Source organism: Amphiura filiformis, chromosome 14 (assembly GCF_039555335.1).
Source record: "Amphiura filiformis chromosome 14, Afil_fr2py, whole genome shotgun sequence".
Classification (NCBI taxonomy): Eukaryota; Metazoa; Echinodermata; class Ophiuroidea; order Amphilepidida; family Amphiuridae; genus Amphiura; species Amphiura filiformis.
Window position 1 is genome coordinate 45,446,896 of NC_092641.1, and position 18,413 is coordinate 45,465,308.

Genomic DNA, 18,413 nt, shown 5'->3' on the forward strand with positions numbered 1-18,413 from the left:
TTTGTAACTATGCGTGAACATGATTTTAACACTTACAGTGAATTAAAAAAGAAGTATAGTATCAAAATGCTGATCTGGTACTGGAATTATTCTGCAAACATGGTAAATGCTCTCTACAAGTGTAAGTTGCACGCCTTTAAACATAATGAAACGAACACTCCGTTTTCTTTGCCTGTATTATACAGGCATCTAGAAAAACACGAAAACATTACCTCCTTTAAATTCGAAAATAATCTGAAATTATTCTGGACTAAAGATGTTATGGAAGAGTCAAAACAGGGAAGGTGTAATTTTATCAGTTTGCCTTAAAGACACAGTTTATGGACGCCGTTTTATATTTCAATTTAGATTATGTTACTACATATAAAAATTAACGTCAACTGAACAAAATAATTGATGTAATTAGCAGAACATAACTTATTAAACAATAAGCAAATGGGAACATTTGGTATCTACAGAAGTTCCTGACTTTAGGCATCAGAAAGTTACTGGTAGAAAGTATTAGGATAATGAGAAATACTAGTTTTAAATTACAATCAGTATGAGTCGCGTTGTAGATAATTTTAGCATAAAATGATACACACTCCTGAAACAAATTGTCATATACTACAAAAGTTTTAATGATAACAATTTAAAACATACTATGGCCAAAAAAATGCCACCCGAATTAAACGTGCCACAGATATTTAACAATCAATTACCTCTGGTAAAGGCACTTGCTGGAAAGCTGGACTAATAATTAATGTAATTGATTCCTATCTCATTCATCTGGGTTATTTACATCCCTTGGCTGTATGGCAACCTGGTAAACCGTCATCTCAGGTCAATTGTTAAAACGTAGAGGGCAGTAGAATGCGATGTAATGGATTAGTTGGACTAGCAAGAGGATTTAGCATTGTAGGACAAGTTAACATAGAAGTTAGGTGCAGATTATTTCACATGTAGACTGTTGTTTACGTAATCATTGTGTATGTTCCCACTTGTCTGTAGTTATTGTTTAAATGTTTTTTGTTGTTTTTGTTGTTGGGGTTTGTTTGTTTTCAATATAACATTCAATGTCCTAATGATAATCTTCTTTATTTTCAGATTAATCATAATAAGTTTAAACCCAGAGTCGGACTATGGGCGATATTTTTGTGTAGCTACAAATCTATTGGGAAACTCCACAGGGATGATAGACGTTAGTGGTGGGTAAACAAATAATTAAATAAAGATATTATGTTAATAGATAACAGTATGAGTCTGAAAATAAAAACAAACAATTTCCTCCTTTTTAATATGATGCATGATGTCCATTTTTATCACCCTTTTTATTGGGCTATATTAGTCACTTTTATTAGCCACAATGCACGATTTCTGCCAATTAGTTTTATTCTCTAACTCAAAATGCTGAAATATTATTAGTAATAAGTGTCAGTCATGGGTCTGTTCATTTTAAAAAAAGGCAACAAGGTAAAGTGAACGAAACCCCACTGGCTACTTTGCCTAAAGTAGAGTTCTTTTAATAAGGGAATGAATGTCTGCTTCATTCTGCTATTTCCATTTAGACCATCATACTTATTTGGTAGTGTTAGCCTGCATGTGCATGATATTTTAACCTGGTCCTATTAAGACCCAAGCGTATCCCACACAGAACATACAGTACCGGCAAGAACGTTCTTGTTTTTTTAATAGAATTCTGATTACATAGTTGACTCGTCACTTTCGTTCAATCAGGAACTAGGCACATTGAGAAATGCATATAAACCCAATTCGACCATTATATACCTTCTTTCGTATATCCCGTCCTATCAATTAAATCCTATCAGTACTTCTAGTGTCGGAAGGTGGGATAGGGCTATGATCAGAACTTAATACGATTTGTAGGGCTACAGAAAACCTTTCATGAAATATCCCAAATCCCAATGTAAGAACAACTGCGTTTAATGCAAATTATTAAAACAAATGGAGTGAAAACAGAGTTTGTTTTGAGCGTTTGAACGCGGATTTGAGAATATTACCGATAGAAATACCCCAGAAATGGTGCAGTGTGGAATATATGAGAAATGTGTATATTCTGATGACCCAACTGGGGAAAGGTGTGACCCATAATGTAATGTATATTAATAGATGATCACGAAATTCACGGAGCATCTTAATTGGTCCTTATACGGCTAAAAATACTCATTCTTTGAGCATCAAAATGTTGACGAACATTAATATATGGCGCCGTAGCAGATGTTAAAAAAGGGAACATGTGATCATAATATCCTATACAGGTTCCCGAAAGCATACCTGTTTTGGTAAAATTTATGATTAAAGTTTTATCTAAACACCAAGGCCAAAATGTCATTCCATTCAAAACATTGTCTTTTTTCGTTACCTTGGAATAAGTCGCACAAAAGACGTCTGTCTTATAACATGCGAATATCTGTGTGTGAGATTATTTGTCAAACTTCTGTTCAATACTATCGCGCGATTTTTACCCAAAATTGTTGTCTTTATTGTTTGTTTTTTAATGTCGTCGTGTAAAAGTATGATTTTTTTCCTTTCCAGGTAAACCTCGTAAGCCAAAAATTATAAGTGATCCTGTAGGAAATAGAAAACACAAGTTTAATTTAATATGGAATCATGGAAACAATGAACGACGAGAAGACCCAAGAAGTATAGAGGTCAATTCTTACGAAATACAATATTATGGATTTTGGATGGAGGTAAGTACTGCTACTTAAATGGTAATCGTATACGAAAGCATATTTGGCTACACGTCTTACTAGCTAGGGTTCTAGATATCAGTGGACTTCTATGGGTCTCCTAAATCTATTGATACTAAAATATATACCAAAATTCTTTATATTGTGTCCATAGGACAATTATGAGCTCAGCAAAATTGGTAAATTCTGCAAAACAAAAACAAAAAGGAAGATTTTCACCGGATTTTAAATCAGTATTGGAATTTAAATACAATATTTGGACTCGTGTACCGTGCTGTCAGGAATAAATGTGTTACAATTATGCCACTCTATGGCCCTATGATTAGCGCAAGTCATTTGGTAGCTTAAGCTTAATTTACACTTCATCGCTAAGCCACGAGCGATTGGTATTTGACCAATGAGGTAGCGCCTTCTTCCTAACGCAACAAAAGTGCCCTAACGCCATTGGCTAAATTCCGAATCGTTATCGCTTAGTAGCTTTATTTGGGAGTTTTAGTGCACCGAGGGAAAACATTTAGTCAGATAAGATTCCATGTCATCTCATGATATTTCTACATTGGTTGAAAGATATGATCCACCTGACATCATTTCCTTAAATTACGTAATTCAAAGGTTCCATTATCTACTTTAAACACATAATACTTTACAAAATCACAACAAACAACTTTTGCACAGGATCAATGGACATGGACATGACGGATAAAAAGGTGGGTTGATGTGGAAAAGAACTGGGATTGTAGATCACCCCAATTACGCGCATCAGAAAGTTTTCATTTTAATTTCAGTCTGTCAATATGATAGCAGGAATTGTCATAATTCATGCATGGATTAAGATAGAGACGTCAACAGATAAATTAACCTGTTTAATCTCTTGGGAAATATCTTGAAAATACCTATAGTACCATCCACGACAATGTCACTACCATTTCGTGCGTTGAATTCGTCACACACCAGACATGATATTTTCTTTCCATTAGTGGCCATGTGTTATTGTAGAGATTCCTCCTCGGATAGGAATAACTAATGTATTGAGCATGGGATGAGGTTCGACCACATTTGCAGTTAATTAGATAGTTCAAATTATATATATATATATATATATATATAGGCGTAAGAAATTTGAATAGACGACAACGTAGCTGAGTAACATTAACTTTAATTCCAAGCTTTCGCCCTCAGGGCTTCATCAAGGCATAGGCAAACTGTTAAATGAATAAACAGAGAGAGGATACATAAATACCAGGCAATAAATCCCTACATTACAAGAAAATATTATACAATCAAAAACCTGAGCAGACCAGAAACAATGTTCATGTATAAAGATTATACAGAAAAGGTATTATATTACAAACTGATGATGCAAAAAATTGCAAAATTCTGATGCTATGATGTATAAAGTCAACAATAAAAAACATAATGAGTATGGGAATATTATAAAAACCAAAGCAAAACCTTAACTTACCGAGAGAGGAGATGCTAGATGTAAAGTATGTGTGCTGGTTACGGAAAGACAATGATCAATGTGGAACAAGAACAAAGACAAAAACAGCGCGAAAAAGAAATGAGGGCGTAAACGGCCGAAACCAAAAGTGAGGGCGGAATTACGTAAAAAGTCCGAGGCTGAAAAAAGTAGGGCACTGGAGTACCGACGCGTTATGAAAAACAAAATTAATAGGCCTATAATTAAGAATCGGCGTTGATACCGTGGGGTTTTAAGGTGTGTAGTTTAGCTATCCAGTATGACTCGCGTTTGCGGATTATGTTTTCACGGTGGTTGTGGATAGACTCGATGCCCATGATGGTAACATTGGAGACTGAATGACCGGGTGAGTTAAAATGATGCACATAGGGGAGTTTCTTTTTGTTGAGTCTAATATCAGATTTGGTACCGGTAAAGCGGGTGTACAACTTGTTGGTGGTTTTGCCGACATATTGAAGTTTACAGTTGTTACAAGTAATGAGATAGATGACCCATTCAGACTTACAGTGAATCTTTGTTGTTATGGGGAAAGATTCACCGGTCACAGAACTTGTGAATTTGGTGGCTTCTGTCATGAATGGGCATACTGAGCATCTCTTGGCGGCGCATTTGGTACTGCCGGCGGTTACTTTGTCGTGGGTGGGGCGTAATTTGGATGAAACAGTAAGGTCCCGTAAGTTCCGTGGGCGGCGGAACGCCAAGATGGGGGGAGTTGGAAAGATCTGTTTTAATCTGTCATCGGCGTCTAATATGTGGAGGTGGCGGGATATTATGGAGCGAATGTTGTTGAAAGCAGGGTTGTAAGTGGTGACTAGTGGAACGCGGTCCATTTTCTTTTTGGGTTTGTACGTGAGAAGTGATTTGCGATCCTGTTGTTTGGCCTTCCCGATTTGTTTGTCGATTGTATTGGGGTCATAAGCGCGTTTAAGTAGGTTGGATTTGAGGTTGTTCAGGTGACGATCTTCTTCTTCAGGATCTGAGCAGATACGACGGACTCTAAGGGCCTGGCTATATGGGATACCGGAGAATGTATGGGGAGGGTGGCAAGATGAAGGGAGAAGATAAGTGTGTTTATCCGTGGGTTTGCTGTAAAGGGAAGTCTGAATATGGCCCTGTTTGAGAATAGTTAAAGTGTCTAGAAAGGGGACTTGGGTGGGCGAGGACTCAAAAGTGAATTTAATCGTTGGGTGGGAGGTGTTGAGGTGAGATTTGAATGCCTCGAGATTGTCCACCCCGGATGTCCATAGGAAGTGGACGTCATCAATGAATCTGACCCACGATCCTTCCAGGGGTTTGGTGGTGGCAGTGTCAAGAAGTCTGGCTTCCAGAGAGCCCATAAATAAGTTGGCCGCTGAGGGCGCTACACAAGTTCCCATCCGTATGCCAAGGATCTGGTTGTAGAATTGACTGTTGAATTCAAAGCTGTTGAGGGTCATCACCAGTTCAAGGAGACGGATTAGGACTACTGTAGGACGGGATTTGTTAGGACGGGTACCGAGGTATTGTTGGCAGGCACGAAGAGCTTCATTATGGTTGATGTTTGTGTAAAGAGCTGTGACATCCGCAGAAACTAAAAGGGTGTTGTCTGGGAGGGGAGCATTTTCATTGAGGGTGTTGATGTGTTTTATGAAGTCCGTAGTGTCTTGTATGTATGAGGGAAGAGATTCAACGAGGGGGCGTAAGTGGTAATCGACGAATCTGGAGATTTGTTTAGTGGGACAAGAACATCCACTAACAATCGGCCGACCTGGATTGTTGGCTTTATGAACTTTAGGAAGCATGTAGAATTGAGGGCATTTCACGTTCCTGGAATCCGGAGTAATGACTGCGAGCACTTGATCGTCAAGATCAAGTTTGGAGAGGGTGGTCTGGACAGCCTTCGTGTTTTTAAGAGTAGGATCAGATCGGATTTTTTTGTAAGAATTAGTATCATTTAATTGACGCAAGCCCTCTTCTATATAGGAAGATCTATCGAGAACTACAACTGCCGAACCTTTATCAGCGGGTTTAATGATTACGTTGCTGTTATTACGTAACTCTCTAAGAGCCTGACGTTCATTTTTTGTGAGGTTGTCGACATATCTGTTCATTTGGATTTTACGCCCCACCCACGACAAAGTAACCGCCGGCAGTACCAAATGCGCCGCCAAGAGATGCTCAGTATGCCCATTCATGACAGAAGCCACCAAATTCACAAGTTCTGTGACCGGTGAATCTTTCCCCATAACAACAAAGATTCACTGTAAGTCTGAATGGGTCATCTATCTCATTACTTGTAACAACTGTAAACTTCAATATGTCGGCAAAACCACCAACAAGTTGTACACCCGCTTTACCGGTACCAAATCTGATATTAGACTCAACAAAAAGAAACTCCCCTATGTGCATCATTTTAACTCACCCGGTCATTCAGTCTCCAATGTTACCATCATGGGCATCGAGTCTATCCACAACCACCGTGAAAACATAATCCGCAAACGCGAGTCATACTGGATAGCTAAACTACACACCTTAAAACCCCACGGTATCAACGCCGATTCTTAATTATAGGCCTATTAATTTTGTTTTTCATAACGCGTCGGTACTCCAGTGCCCTACTTTTTCAGCCTCGGACTTTTTACGTAATTCCGCCCTCACTTTTGGTTTCGGCCGTTTACGCCCTCATTTCTTTTTCGCGCTGTTTTTGTCTTTGTTCTTGTTCCACATTGATCATTGTCTTTCCGTAACCAGCACACATACTTTACATCTAGCATCTCCTCTCTCGGTAAGTTAAGGTTTTGCTTTGGTTTTTATAATATTCCCATACTCATTATGTTTTTTATTGTTGACTTTATACATCATAGCATCAGAATTTTGCAATTTTTTGCATCATCAGTTTGTAATATAATACCTTTTCTGTATAATCTTTATACATGAACATTGTTTCTGGTCTGCTCAGGTTTTTGATTGTATAATATTTTCTTGTAATGTAGGGATTTATTGCCTGGTATTTATGTATCCTCTCTCTGTTTATTCATTTAACAGTTTGCCTATGCCTTGATGAAGCCCTGAGGGCGAAAGCTTGGAATTAAAGTTAATGTTACTCAGCTACGTTGTCGTCTATTCAAATTTCTTACGCCTATATAATATTTCACGAATGGATGAACCAAGTCGTAAAAAAGCCAAGACCAAATCTCTCACACTATATATATATATATATATATATATCGGTCTAATATATATTACGCTTTCTGTTTAATATTACGTTTGGAAATCACCTTTGGAGTCTAAATATAAGGTCGGGACTCTATCACTTGCAACATATCTTAAGTGCAACAATAAATAACAGTGGCCATGTGTTTATTTTCAAATTTTGGATAGTCCCTCTACAACAGGAAAGGGCATAAATATGTCACAATTGTCTACCTGATCCTCAGATTAACCCAAGAGATTTGGCAGTTTATTCAAGCGTTTTAGTGCATAAAAAGAACACCCACTTTAATAGGTCGATTAGTGCTTAATTTCATCTCATGCTCTTTTAACATTGGTTGAATGACATTCACCTCTCCTGCCATCACCCCTCTCCAATTGCGTTATTTCCTCATACCACTATTTCTATCGGTTTTGATTTTAGTTAAAATTATACATTGGAAGGTTACAGAGTTACAGAGGTTACAGAGTTTTTAGTAGGTCAGCCCAAATAAAAGGCCCCTTTTTACGTTTTAAAACATTTTTTGGTAGACTGTCTTAACAGAAAATATTATTCACTATGATCTTATAGACTAGATTATCCTTAGCGTCGTCACGGCTCTCTGTGATGTGGATATTAAAATGTATATTTATTGTAATTGCTCTACATTATGAGTCCATTTGCTCAAGCGAATTTGAACATTCACCTTTGTTTATGACCAAACAAGAAGTGATGTATGTCAATGATACATTAATGCTCCCAAAGTGGTCATATAACATTATTACACGGCAATCAAGTATGCGGCACATTGGGTTCTAAGTCAACAATTGAAGACCTGAGCGCAAGAAGACCATAAATCCACTTGGCCCCTCGATGTATACACTAAAGTTGCGTATAGTTTCGTATAGTTTGGTACTGTTTTATACATGTTCAGGCACCAAAACAAATCTTTCACAACATTTCGTGATGTTTTCACCCTGGAACATGTATTAAACATTATAAAACCCAAAGAAACTATACGTAACTTCAGTGTATACATGTTGAGGGGCCAAGTGGACTTACAATATTCTTGCGCTCAGGACTTCAATTGGAAAAAGAGCGTGTCATATGTGACCAGCCACAACAAATGAGTATAAAGTCGCAAGTTGGTAGTTTCAAGACATTCAGGCTGACTGATTTGATGGCTTTGTTTGCCGCGCACCTGTTCAAGCAAAATATGTATGTATTTCCTTTTCGAATGGGGGTACAAAAGGCCATTACGAAAGAAACAAAGATCACCAACGCAGTAGCCATGGCGTTTTGAAACTACCAATTTGCGACTTTACGCTCATTTCGTGGTGGCATGTCACATATAGTGCGTAGTCGTGTTATTTTATCAGATCAGTTACACGAATGACTGACTGTAGCGACATAGTTGTAATGTGGTAGGGGCGCTACATACATTTTATTGGATATAGAATATTCGATACGACACGTGTTCGTTATTTAATCTATTCTCATTCCATTTCCAGTAATGTTTAAGTTATAACGAATGTTTGAGGACGCAAAATTGATAATGTATTTCCACCAAACATTCTACATAACATATTTACGTCATCAAACATTCGAAAGAACTTAAACATTACTGGAAATAGAATGGGAATATATTAAATAACGAAGATATGGTACATCAAATATTCTATATCGAATAATCGGAGTCTGTAGAGACAGAGAGAAACACAACATACACAATAGTTGTGTTCTCATTAACCGAGTTCTATGTTACCTATAACCCAATTCCGTTTGCTCATTAGTCCCTGGTGACAATTTAATATGAATTATCGATAAATGCAGAGATATCTTACGTTGCTACAATGTTAAAAATAGTATAGTAAGGGTCGAACTGGTAATTGATGCTTGGTTACTCGTATTTCGGAATAATGTATTTTGCCACAGTTTTTAATTAGTACACAGATCAGGACAGGTTTCAAAATATTTTTAGCGTTTAGTTTGTATTCAAATATTACTATCCTGTAAGCTAATGACGTTGATAAAACTGCTTAGTCGGCGATCTTTAATAATTCATTTGTTTGTTTGTTTGTTTGTTTATTTGTGTGTTTGTTTAAAATTTACAGATAAGTGGAAATACACAAAGACTTATTTATTCCAATGGGAATCAAGAGCCATTCAAAGAAACTGTAGAAGTAACAACAGGACAATATAGGATGAACTATCTATTAGATGACTTAAGAGAAAATATTACATATAACGTTAGTTTATTTGGAAGAAACAAATACGGCGATGGAGAAGTAGCCAAGTTTCAATTTTGTACATCATCTGGTGAGTATACTGCATTTTATACTGGTTTGCCATGTCACTTGCCGCTGAGCGGCGTACGCACGCGCATTGACATGAGAGAATGACAGGGACATCACTTCATTATCCAATCTGGGTTAATCATTTCACAATGTTTACCTTTGACCTTTAGCCTACTCCCTATTCCAGAAAAAACAAATTTTTGGGATTGAAAAAATATTGTCCTGTTTTGCCAAGTGAAACATAGCTAAATCATAATCCTTTAGTTAGTCCTAACTGGCAATAAAAGTACAAATTTAACATTTGGCCAATTGTTGGAAATAAGGGCCAAAAACATGCACTTTTAGGGTGTTTTTTCGTATACTGTGACAATCACGCCCAAAGACTTGTACTAAGACTAATTACAGTTTATGCATTATAATTTTGGGAAAAGACATGTTTCATTTCTATAACCAATCACTTAATTATAGTAACACAAAAAAGTGAAAATTTGAGCAAAGTTTCGTCAAATACTCAAGATTAGACTCGTTCCAAGTCTTTGATTTTTGTGGTTTGATTGTCAGAAAACATGGCAAAATGGCATGTTTTTGGCTCTTTTCTCAAGAAATTAGTGTAATAGTGATTTTTTTTCTTTTTACTGCAGTTAGGACTACCTAAAGGATTAGGATTTAGCTATGTTTCATTTGGCAAAACAGGATAATATTTTTTAATCCCAAAAAATTAGTTCTATATTTTTCTGGAATAGGCAGTAAAGAGCTACAATACCACATGGTGTAGGAACGGCCATATTGCGGTGTGTTTTATTACCACGCGTATTAATTTATTATTTTTATAAATTCACTCCATATTATAATCTAATATCAAACATGGCGGCTGTCACAAGCACAATAATCTGAACTGGCTGTTATGTCTTTATCCACTACATCTGAGCAGCAGGTCAAGAATGGTAGTTAAAACAGAGCATACCGATTGATTTATTTCGCCATCGAGAACTATTCATGGATGTACTTAACATATCATTTAATAGCAAAAGTAGTTGAGGGCATTAACAGAGAAAAACAATTTTGGGCCACCATCAAATTTACAGGGTTTCCCCATCCACGATTACGTTGTTGTTTGCTATGATATACATTTTATAAATCGCCCGGAAGATCATCTTTAAACCTTTTCTTGCTATGATTGTCAGGACTCAGGAGTAAAATTTCTGACATCATTAATATTAAGTAAATATTCAGAATAAGTATTCAGAATCTAACTTGTTCAATATTTGCCGCTTTATGAAAATCTATGAAAGGGGCCGGTTAAAGGTCGATAAGTATTTAGCAGGCCATATCCTTCTCATGCAGTCACCTACATGTATAATCTCTTTCTTGAAGAGATTCATCAGGATAGTTCGTGTAGATTAGCAATATACAATTTCTTGAAACATATCCAGTAATCACATTTTTATGGAGCTACGACGTTTTGAGACCTGGTCTGGTCTCTTGATCACGTATGAGTGATTCAGATGCACTGCTGGTGTTTCTAGTAGAGTTTTCTAGAACGTGATCAGCTTCGAGTTTCTCTCTGATGATAATAAGTGTTTCTTCAATCGGAACATTTGTGAAGAGTGAGATCACATCATGATAATTGAACATCTCACCATCGTTTATCATGGCCCCTCTCAGGTCCTCAGCAAGTTGTTGAGAGTTGTTGACATGGTGTTCTGTCTTTCCTATGAGAGGTGCGAGGATGTCAGGCATACATGTAGAACGTGATGTGGCATAGCCTATGGAGCCTGTGTAGCCGAATATGGGTCTCAATGGTGTGCCCGGTTTGTGTATTTTAGGTGTGCAATACATTCTGGGTACACTTTCAGAAGTGGAATATAGGTGTTGGTAATCCTTCTGCGTGATCTTGTTTTCTTTTTTGAGACGCGAGTACGGATAAGGTCAGCTTTGTAAATTTTGGTTGGATCATTTGAAAGCTTCTTGTATGTTTTGTCATCATCAAGCATGGTCTTAACTTTGCTTTCGTACTCTTCCTTGTCCAAGATGACACTCGCCCGGACTTTGTCGCTAGGAAGAATCATGATATATTCTACGGCTTTAAGATCTTTCATGGATTTTAGTTCTTCTTTATTTAAATTGGATTTTGGTAACTGCGACTGACCTGAGAGTGCCTATAACATCACCACGAAGTTGATCGGCTTTTTGATCTGGGTAAACACGAGCATGCTGTCTCAGTTGTTTCAATGATATCATCTACAGGAAGTGACTGTGGGCTGGGAGCAAAATTCATCCCCTTAGCGAGCAAGTTGGTCTGTGCATCGTTAAGCTTGTACGTACTGAGAATGACGACTCATTGTTTGAGTTGCGTTCCATTCAAATCCACATTATTTGTATTTTTGTTGAATATGGTAGCACTGTTTTGAGCCTTGGATTTCTCCGTGAGCCGTTCAAGTTTTTCTACTTGACGGCATTTAACTGAGGTAAATGTTTTCTCACGGGATCTCTCGACGAGAGAAATTACCTGGTTGTTTATGTCGATAGGTAACAGTGTTTCTAGGTCATGGATCCGTTCGTCTTTTGCCTTGTTGAGATGGTCTATTTTGTTGTTGATAACACGAATTCTTTCACGTAATAATTGCTTTTGTGCATGGTTTCTTATATCTCTAGCACGATTGGTATTAATGGGGGAGCGTAGCTTTAGACTGGGAGGAGTTAGATTTCCATCCTTGCATCGTAGTGAAAACACTAAATGGTTTCTGTGGCGTGCTATTCGGTTTTCAATGTTCTCATAGTCACGGATTTTTCTGACCACTGATTGACCAAAGGATTGTCTAACATTCTTGAAGAGATTTATCAGGATAGTTCGTGTAGAATAGCAATATAAAATTTCTTGAAACATATCCAGTACTCACATTCTGAGCTACTACATTTCGAGACCTGGTCTGGTCTCTTGATCACGTATGAGGGATTTTAGATGCACTGCTGGTGTTTCTACATGATGGAGTGTTTCTAGATGTGCTCTGGATGAGTTTCAGATAAACTGCAAAGAGTGTTCCGCAAACATAACTTCTCCACCGCTATGAAGCCACACACCACCTTGCGAAAACCCCTTGTTTACCCCAACGATAAACGCCAGACAACAGAAACAGCCGGCTGTGTTTATGTAATTCACTGTCAAAAATTGTGATTTCATTTATGTCAGAGAAACCGGAAGGCTACTGGGCACTCGCATCAAAGAACACAGCGCAGAAGCGGAAAAGATCTCCAGCAAAATCCACACCAGAGCCACCAGACTTACATCAGTATCCGACCAACATAAATCGGCTATCAGCGATCACGTAGCTACAACAAACCATATCATAGACTAGGAGGGAGTTAAAATCCTTCACCGGGAAGACCAGAAGTACCCCTGATGGATCAGATAAGCCATTTGGATAAGACGCAGAGGGGACAAAGTTATGAACCATGAGGGGGGGCGCCGCATTCAATCTAAGTCACGCCTATGACCACATCATCCAGAGCACATCTAGAAACACTCCATCTTCTACAAACACCAGCAGTGCATCTGAATCACTCATACGTGATCAAGAGACCAGACCAGGTATCGAAACGTCGTAGCTCCATAAAAATGTGAGTACTGGATATGTTTCAAGAAATTGTATACTGATGAAAAGTCCACAATCGAACTCTTGACACGGAGAATGGGGTTTTATTTCTTAACGTCATGGGAGTTTTGTGTTACTTTTAAGAAATACACACACCCACCTCACATACTGACAATCTAACGCCACCTCGTGCTCACATCATATTAAAATAATAAAATGCGTCATAATGAGCATCCCCATATCAACTAAAATTGCCATTCATATAATATAGGCTATAGTACAAAAACATTTCTATCACTTTCAATGGTTACGAAATAAAAGTCCAGGAGAAGATGCTATTCCCGTTTCGCGATATCTATCAATTTTCATTACATGGGGTCACACCTTGTTACCAAAAGTTAGGGCTCTTGAGACCATCCAAGAATAAAGGAAATAATTAAATAACTTGTTGTAAAAATGTGAGATCTTAAATCAAATGTTATACCATTTTTCCTTCCTGTTCGCTCTTCTCCTGCATGTTGTAACTGCACATTCTCATCACCCACTCAACCAACCAAATACCTCCATTTTACAAAGTGCCCCAAAATCAACGCAATGGCACTGGTAGTGCGTGTATTCCTGGCGCAACCTCTGTCTATGTAGTGGATGATGCAACCAATTCCAGTGGAAGGAATGTTAGTGGTGGTAATGGTATGTCAAATAGATGTCACTTTTCGATGCGCATTTTGGCATGGATACACTAACATGGCTGAATTCACATTCTTGTTAATTCTTGAACGACTTTAGTTACGTCGCCTTTGATGTACACATTGTCACTGCACAAGTTTAAATGGTCGAAAGTGGCTAGTAACTAGTGTACATCGACGAGTTTGGAGAAGTTGTCGGGAATTATGGACATGATCTATTATCTTGTATTACGCTTGATTAGCTGCTAATAGTGTTTATTACTAATATCGGGTAACACTTTGAAATTACCACCATTAACTTTGCATGTTGAACCACCAGTTTATGTACGCTCGCCTTTTTAATAATATGTGACGTGTCATGTCAAAAGGAGACACTTTTGGGCAGGATCGTAAATGGAGAAATAGACAAAAATCTACCCGGGGTGATTTTTTCACAATTTGGGTTTTTTGCGAATTTGTGATGTTATTTATGTTTAAAATATTGCCTGATAGTTTCAAACCGGAATATAACTGGCATCTTGTATTTTTTGAGACATTTTTGAAGGTAATTCCTACTCTCAACAGTGTCAATAATATTTTTAAAGGCCGATATCTCAATTTCTAATTTTATAATACCATAACAATATCTTTGCTTTGGAATGTACGATTTCTTTGGGGAAAACGGCGTTGTGGAGCAAAATATTTCTATATTTAAGATATGTAAAAACCTCAAAGTTGATAACCTGCCCAAACGTGTCTCCTTTTGACATGACACGTCACATATATGTAGATACTCTGCTATTATTGCCATCCATCCCCCTTCTACTACCACTTCTTTTTCATCCTTCCCATTCTTCTCCATAATAAAGTCTCGTTTCATCTAGTAAATGCTAAACAGTATTAAAGTAGTATGTTATTATTTTTTTACAATTTAGATTCGTACTTTTAGACACTACTTATTCTTGTTGTTGTTGTGGCTGGTCATTTTGTCATTCTGAAATTGCATGACTACGTTTAAATAGGTTACAACAATCAAAGTAAAGTATCTTAGAATTAAGAAATAAAGGGTAATGCATTATCCTTTACACACAAATAATGTGTCGAAGGCAGTAAAAACGTAAATAATGGGTGAGGCGCAGCCGAACCCATTATTTAAATGTTTTTACTGCCGAGGACACATTATTTGCGTGTAAAGGATAATGCTGCACCCTTTATTTCTATTCTATTACCACAAAATAGTGTGATTTAAAGATAAAATATCACATGTTTTGCCCAAATATTTCAAGTTGTTTTCCTCAAGGTGAAGCGCCTACGCGTAGCCAAAGCGTAAGTGATAGCGAGTATTGCAGAACGCGTAACCAAGCTAATGCTTTGCGTAGAATGCGTATCGACGCTAATATACTGCATCGCGCTTTGCTGTGCGCTGTGATGCGAGAAGAACATAAAGTTCGTTGCCCCGGTCACTTTATTGCTAATTAATGGTCTTTCACGTGACGCGTGTCAACAATTTAATCACAGTGCGCGATTTTGAATAATGGGTCGTGGGGGTAATAGAATACAATATATATATTTACTTTCCATTTCTTATAACAAATAAAATATATATCTATATTATTCATCTCTTTCACAGAGGATCCAGAATATATTTCAACAACAACTCAATCAACAACGTTTGATATAGGTAGGGCACATTTTTTTAATTCTTTTCGGGAAGTTATTGCCACGAACAATATGACTATTTTCATGATCTATTAAATTAAAAGGAACATTATTGTATTGCATTATTATTGAACCAGCGAATGTAATTCAATGATATGGATAGAGGGTTTTACATGGAGTTGCCAATGTGTTAACTCCATTTAAAATTCATACACCTTCTGTGGAAAATGCTTCCACAGGGGCAGTGTGGATTTAGAATGGAATAGAATGGTTTCTTTACGTAGACGGCCAATTATTTCAATATGATAAGTTAGTTGTGGTCCAAATCAACCAGAAACTGAAATCATTGGGAAAAGCATGGCAATAGATTTAATGTGGCTAGAAAATATAAAAATACCCAGTGATTGTCACCCCATAATTATCGCCCAATTATTGTAATAATTAGTGTGGGTTTCCTTTCCCTTCGTTTCGTCGGTCGCAACACATAGTGGCGTACGTGAAGGACAAAATATGTTTCCGAGCAAAACGTTTTTGAAGGATATGCCTCTATGAGGAAGTCGATACTCCTACACTGTTATCTCTCAGTGGCCCGATTCCATTTGAAATTGAAGTTTAAGGTTCAAACTATTAAACTGTATCTTTAATAGTTAACAAGGAGTAACTATTATAGGATAATAGCTAGCTCTAAACCTATACGCCACTATGTGAAACGGACAATTTCGAAAATCACTGTACGCCACTATGTGTTGCGACCGACGGTTTGTTTGTCCCGGCAAAACCATAAGATAGTTACTGTTATATATCATTAAAGTTTTTTATCGAGCTATTTTCTTCTCTTTAATAACAAAAGAAGATATTAATATAATCTTTCAGTTTGTAAGAACATTCAATCGTTAAAAAAAATAGTATATTTATGTTTTATTTATTTGTTGCATTACAGATTTACCGGAACAGTTACGTAAGTAATCATTTACGCAATTAATTATTGTAAATTAAAGGGATCTCGTTGAAATAAATCTAAAATCTGCACAAAAAGTAACGCAGCTGTTATTAATACGCCTATAGCTTCAGAACTAATATGTTTCCACAATATTTCTACATAATATAGAAAGAAGGATAATTTATTTACGCACATTTCGATTGTTAAAATGTCGTTCAATATGAACAACGCAGTAGCGCTTTTAAAGAGAAATGTCCGAATTTAAAAGTTGCGGTTTACAGTGATCAATTATTATTACGCAAGTATTGTGGCACGTCAAACCCTCCATTCATCTTCTCACTGGCTTCAAACCAATACAAATAGCTGTAACTTTTAAATTCGGGTATTTTTCTATAAAACATTGCTGCGTTGTTAATATTGAACGAAAATGAACAAATGCGCGCGTAAGTAATCATTCTTCTTTCTATGTTAAAATATTGTGAATACAATTATTTGTTCTGACACTATAGGCGTATTTATAACAGCTGCGTTACTTTTTGTGCAGTCTTTATTTGAAACTATTGTCATTGCCTTTGCCAAATAACTTACATATTGCCACCATTGGCAACTGAAAAATACTTCAAATAATGGGTTATATGGAATACATGACCTTAATCTCCCACACAGGGAGTGTATATCTCAAATAGAGTCAGCTAATCAGGTAACCCTATTTAAAATGCACATTCCCTGGGTGCAAGGTTAAGGTCATGTCTTCCAAAGAGAGGTGTATGGATTTCAACTGGAATATTTAGATAAAAAATAAATCACTACAAAAACAACAAACCAAACGTCATTTCAATGTTGTTTGCGCAATTCGAACATATGAATGTTTAGTGTACAAGACACGAAATAAGATTTACCCTTCTCTAGCTATGCATTTCAAAAACTATGTCGTGACATGTTTAACTTCAGAAAGTTTACAACGAAATTGTGTTTTATAGTTTCAATTTTTTTTTTAAATTGTAACAGGTATTCTTTTGCCGAGTTTAGTATAATTTTGGAAGTTTTTTGTAACATATAACTTTAATGATACATACCTGAGACCAAAATTTAATGTTTACACATTTCACACCGTGATTGTTTTTCTCGAAATAATTGAAATAAAAATTACATATGTTATACCAAAATTGACAAAAGAGCGCCATTTTTACACCAACTTGAGACCCACATATTTGCGACACATTCCTGTATGGTAATTTGTAATGAGTACCATCACATATAGGACATATGTATACCGTAAACGTTCGCCTAATGGCGCTATGGACTCCCTTGACATAACTGGAATTTGAGAAACAAACTAAAAGTACCCTCCCATAAAATTCCCACCAGCAAATAAGGGCATATGCCCTTAATTCTTGTTGGGATTTTTAGAGGAGATATCTCTCTATTTGTACATAAAATTTGCCATTAGGCGAACGTTTACGGTATTACTGTAAAACCGGTACTTCTGTTTTCAAATTCTCCTATATCAGTGTCGTCTAGTTGTACTTTGTGTTAGGTCACATTCGAGGGTTTTGTTTCTTATTTAATCCTGATTTTCTTTCCTTCTTCTTTGTTTCAGCGGTAGGGCAAGCAAAATGTTGGCCAGCAGATACATGTAGAGTACGGAGCATTGCAACTCATCATACAGCACATTTATGTCTAAATCTTGTGTTAGTCTTCGTTTTTATAAGAGTTCTCTTTCTTTGATTTGAGGTAAGATGCTTTAGAGCTAGCTAAAGATACAGCCAGGAAATATAAGCAATAATGCTCAAAATCAAATATTGTTCAAAGGTTGAAGGTTGCGGTCTTGAATATGCACCAAGCTTAAACTATAAATTAGCCCCGACAGATGGCATGGCTTGGGGAATGCAAAATTAATGGGTACATATTAAAAAG

At 36.9% G+C, this 18,413-nt stretch overlaps 2 protein-coding genes across 4 annotated transcripts in view; one reads left to right on the forward strand and one right to left on the reverse strand.

Annotated features, from left to right (window-relative positions):
• Positions 1-18,413, forward strand: part of LOC140170179 (neurotrimin-like) — a 107,307-nt gene that overhangs the window by 86,099 nt on the left and 2,795 nt on the right. For 2 of the 3 annotated variants that reach the window (XM_072193503.1, XM_072193504.1), the window contains 7 exons: positions 1,087-1,187; positions 2,536-2,693; positions 9,457-9,661; positions 13,809-13,922; positions 15,528-15,578; positions 16,497-16,514; positions 18,097-18,230. In XM_072193503.1, the coding sequence (XP_072049604.1) occupies positions 1,087-1,187; positions 2,536-2,693; positions 9,457-9,661; positions 13,809-13,922; positions 15,528-15,578; positions 16,497-16,514; positions 18,097-18,224 (775 nt within the window). In that variant the 3' untranslated portion in view covers positions 18,225-18,230. The remainder of the gene's footprint in view (positions 1-1,086; positions 1,188-2,535; positions 2,694-9,456; positions 9,662-13,808; positions 13,923-15,527; positions 15,579-16,496; positions 16,515-18,096; positions 18,231-18,413) is intronic. The other variant, XM_072193505.1, reaches the window with a different exon arrangement.
• On the reverse strand, positions 3,784-6,139 carry LOC140170177 (uncharacterized). Its single transcript, XM_072193502.1, has 2 exons — positions 4,156-6,139; positions 3,784-3,895 (listed from the first exon to the last, which is right to left on the reverse strand). The coding sequence occupies exon 1, from the start codon at positions 5,952-5,954 to the stop codon at positions 4,377-4,379; it is 1,578 nt and encodes a 525-aa protein (XP_072049603.1). The 5' UTR covers positions 5,955-6,139; the 3' UTR covers positions 3,784-3,895; positions 4,156-4,376.

Coding starts and splice junctions, on each gene's coding strand:
- LOC140170177 (XM_072193502.1), bottom strand. CDS start 5,954: ATGCTTCCTAAAGTTCATAAAGCCAACAATCCAGGTCGGCCGATTGTT.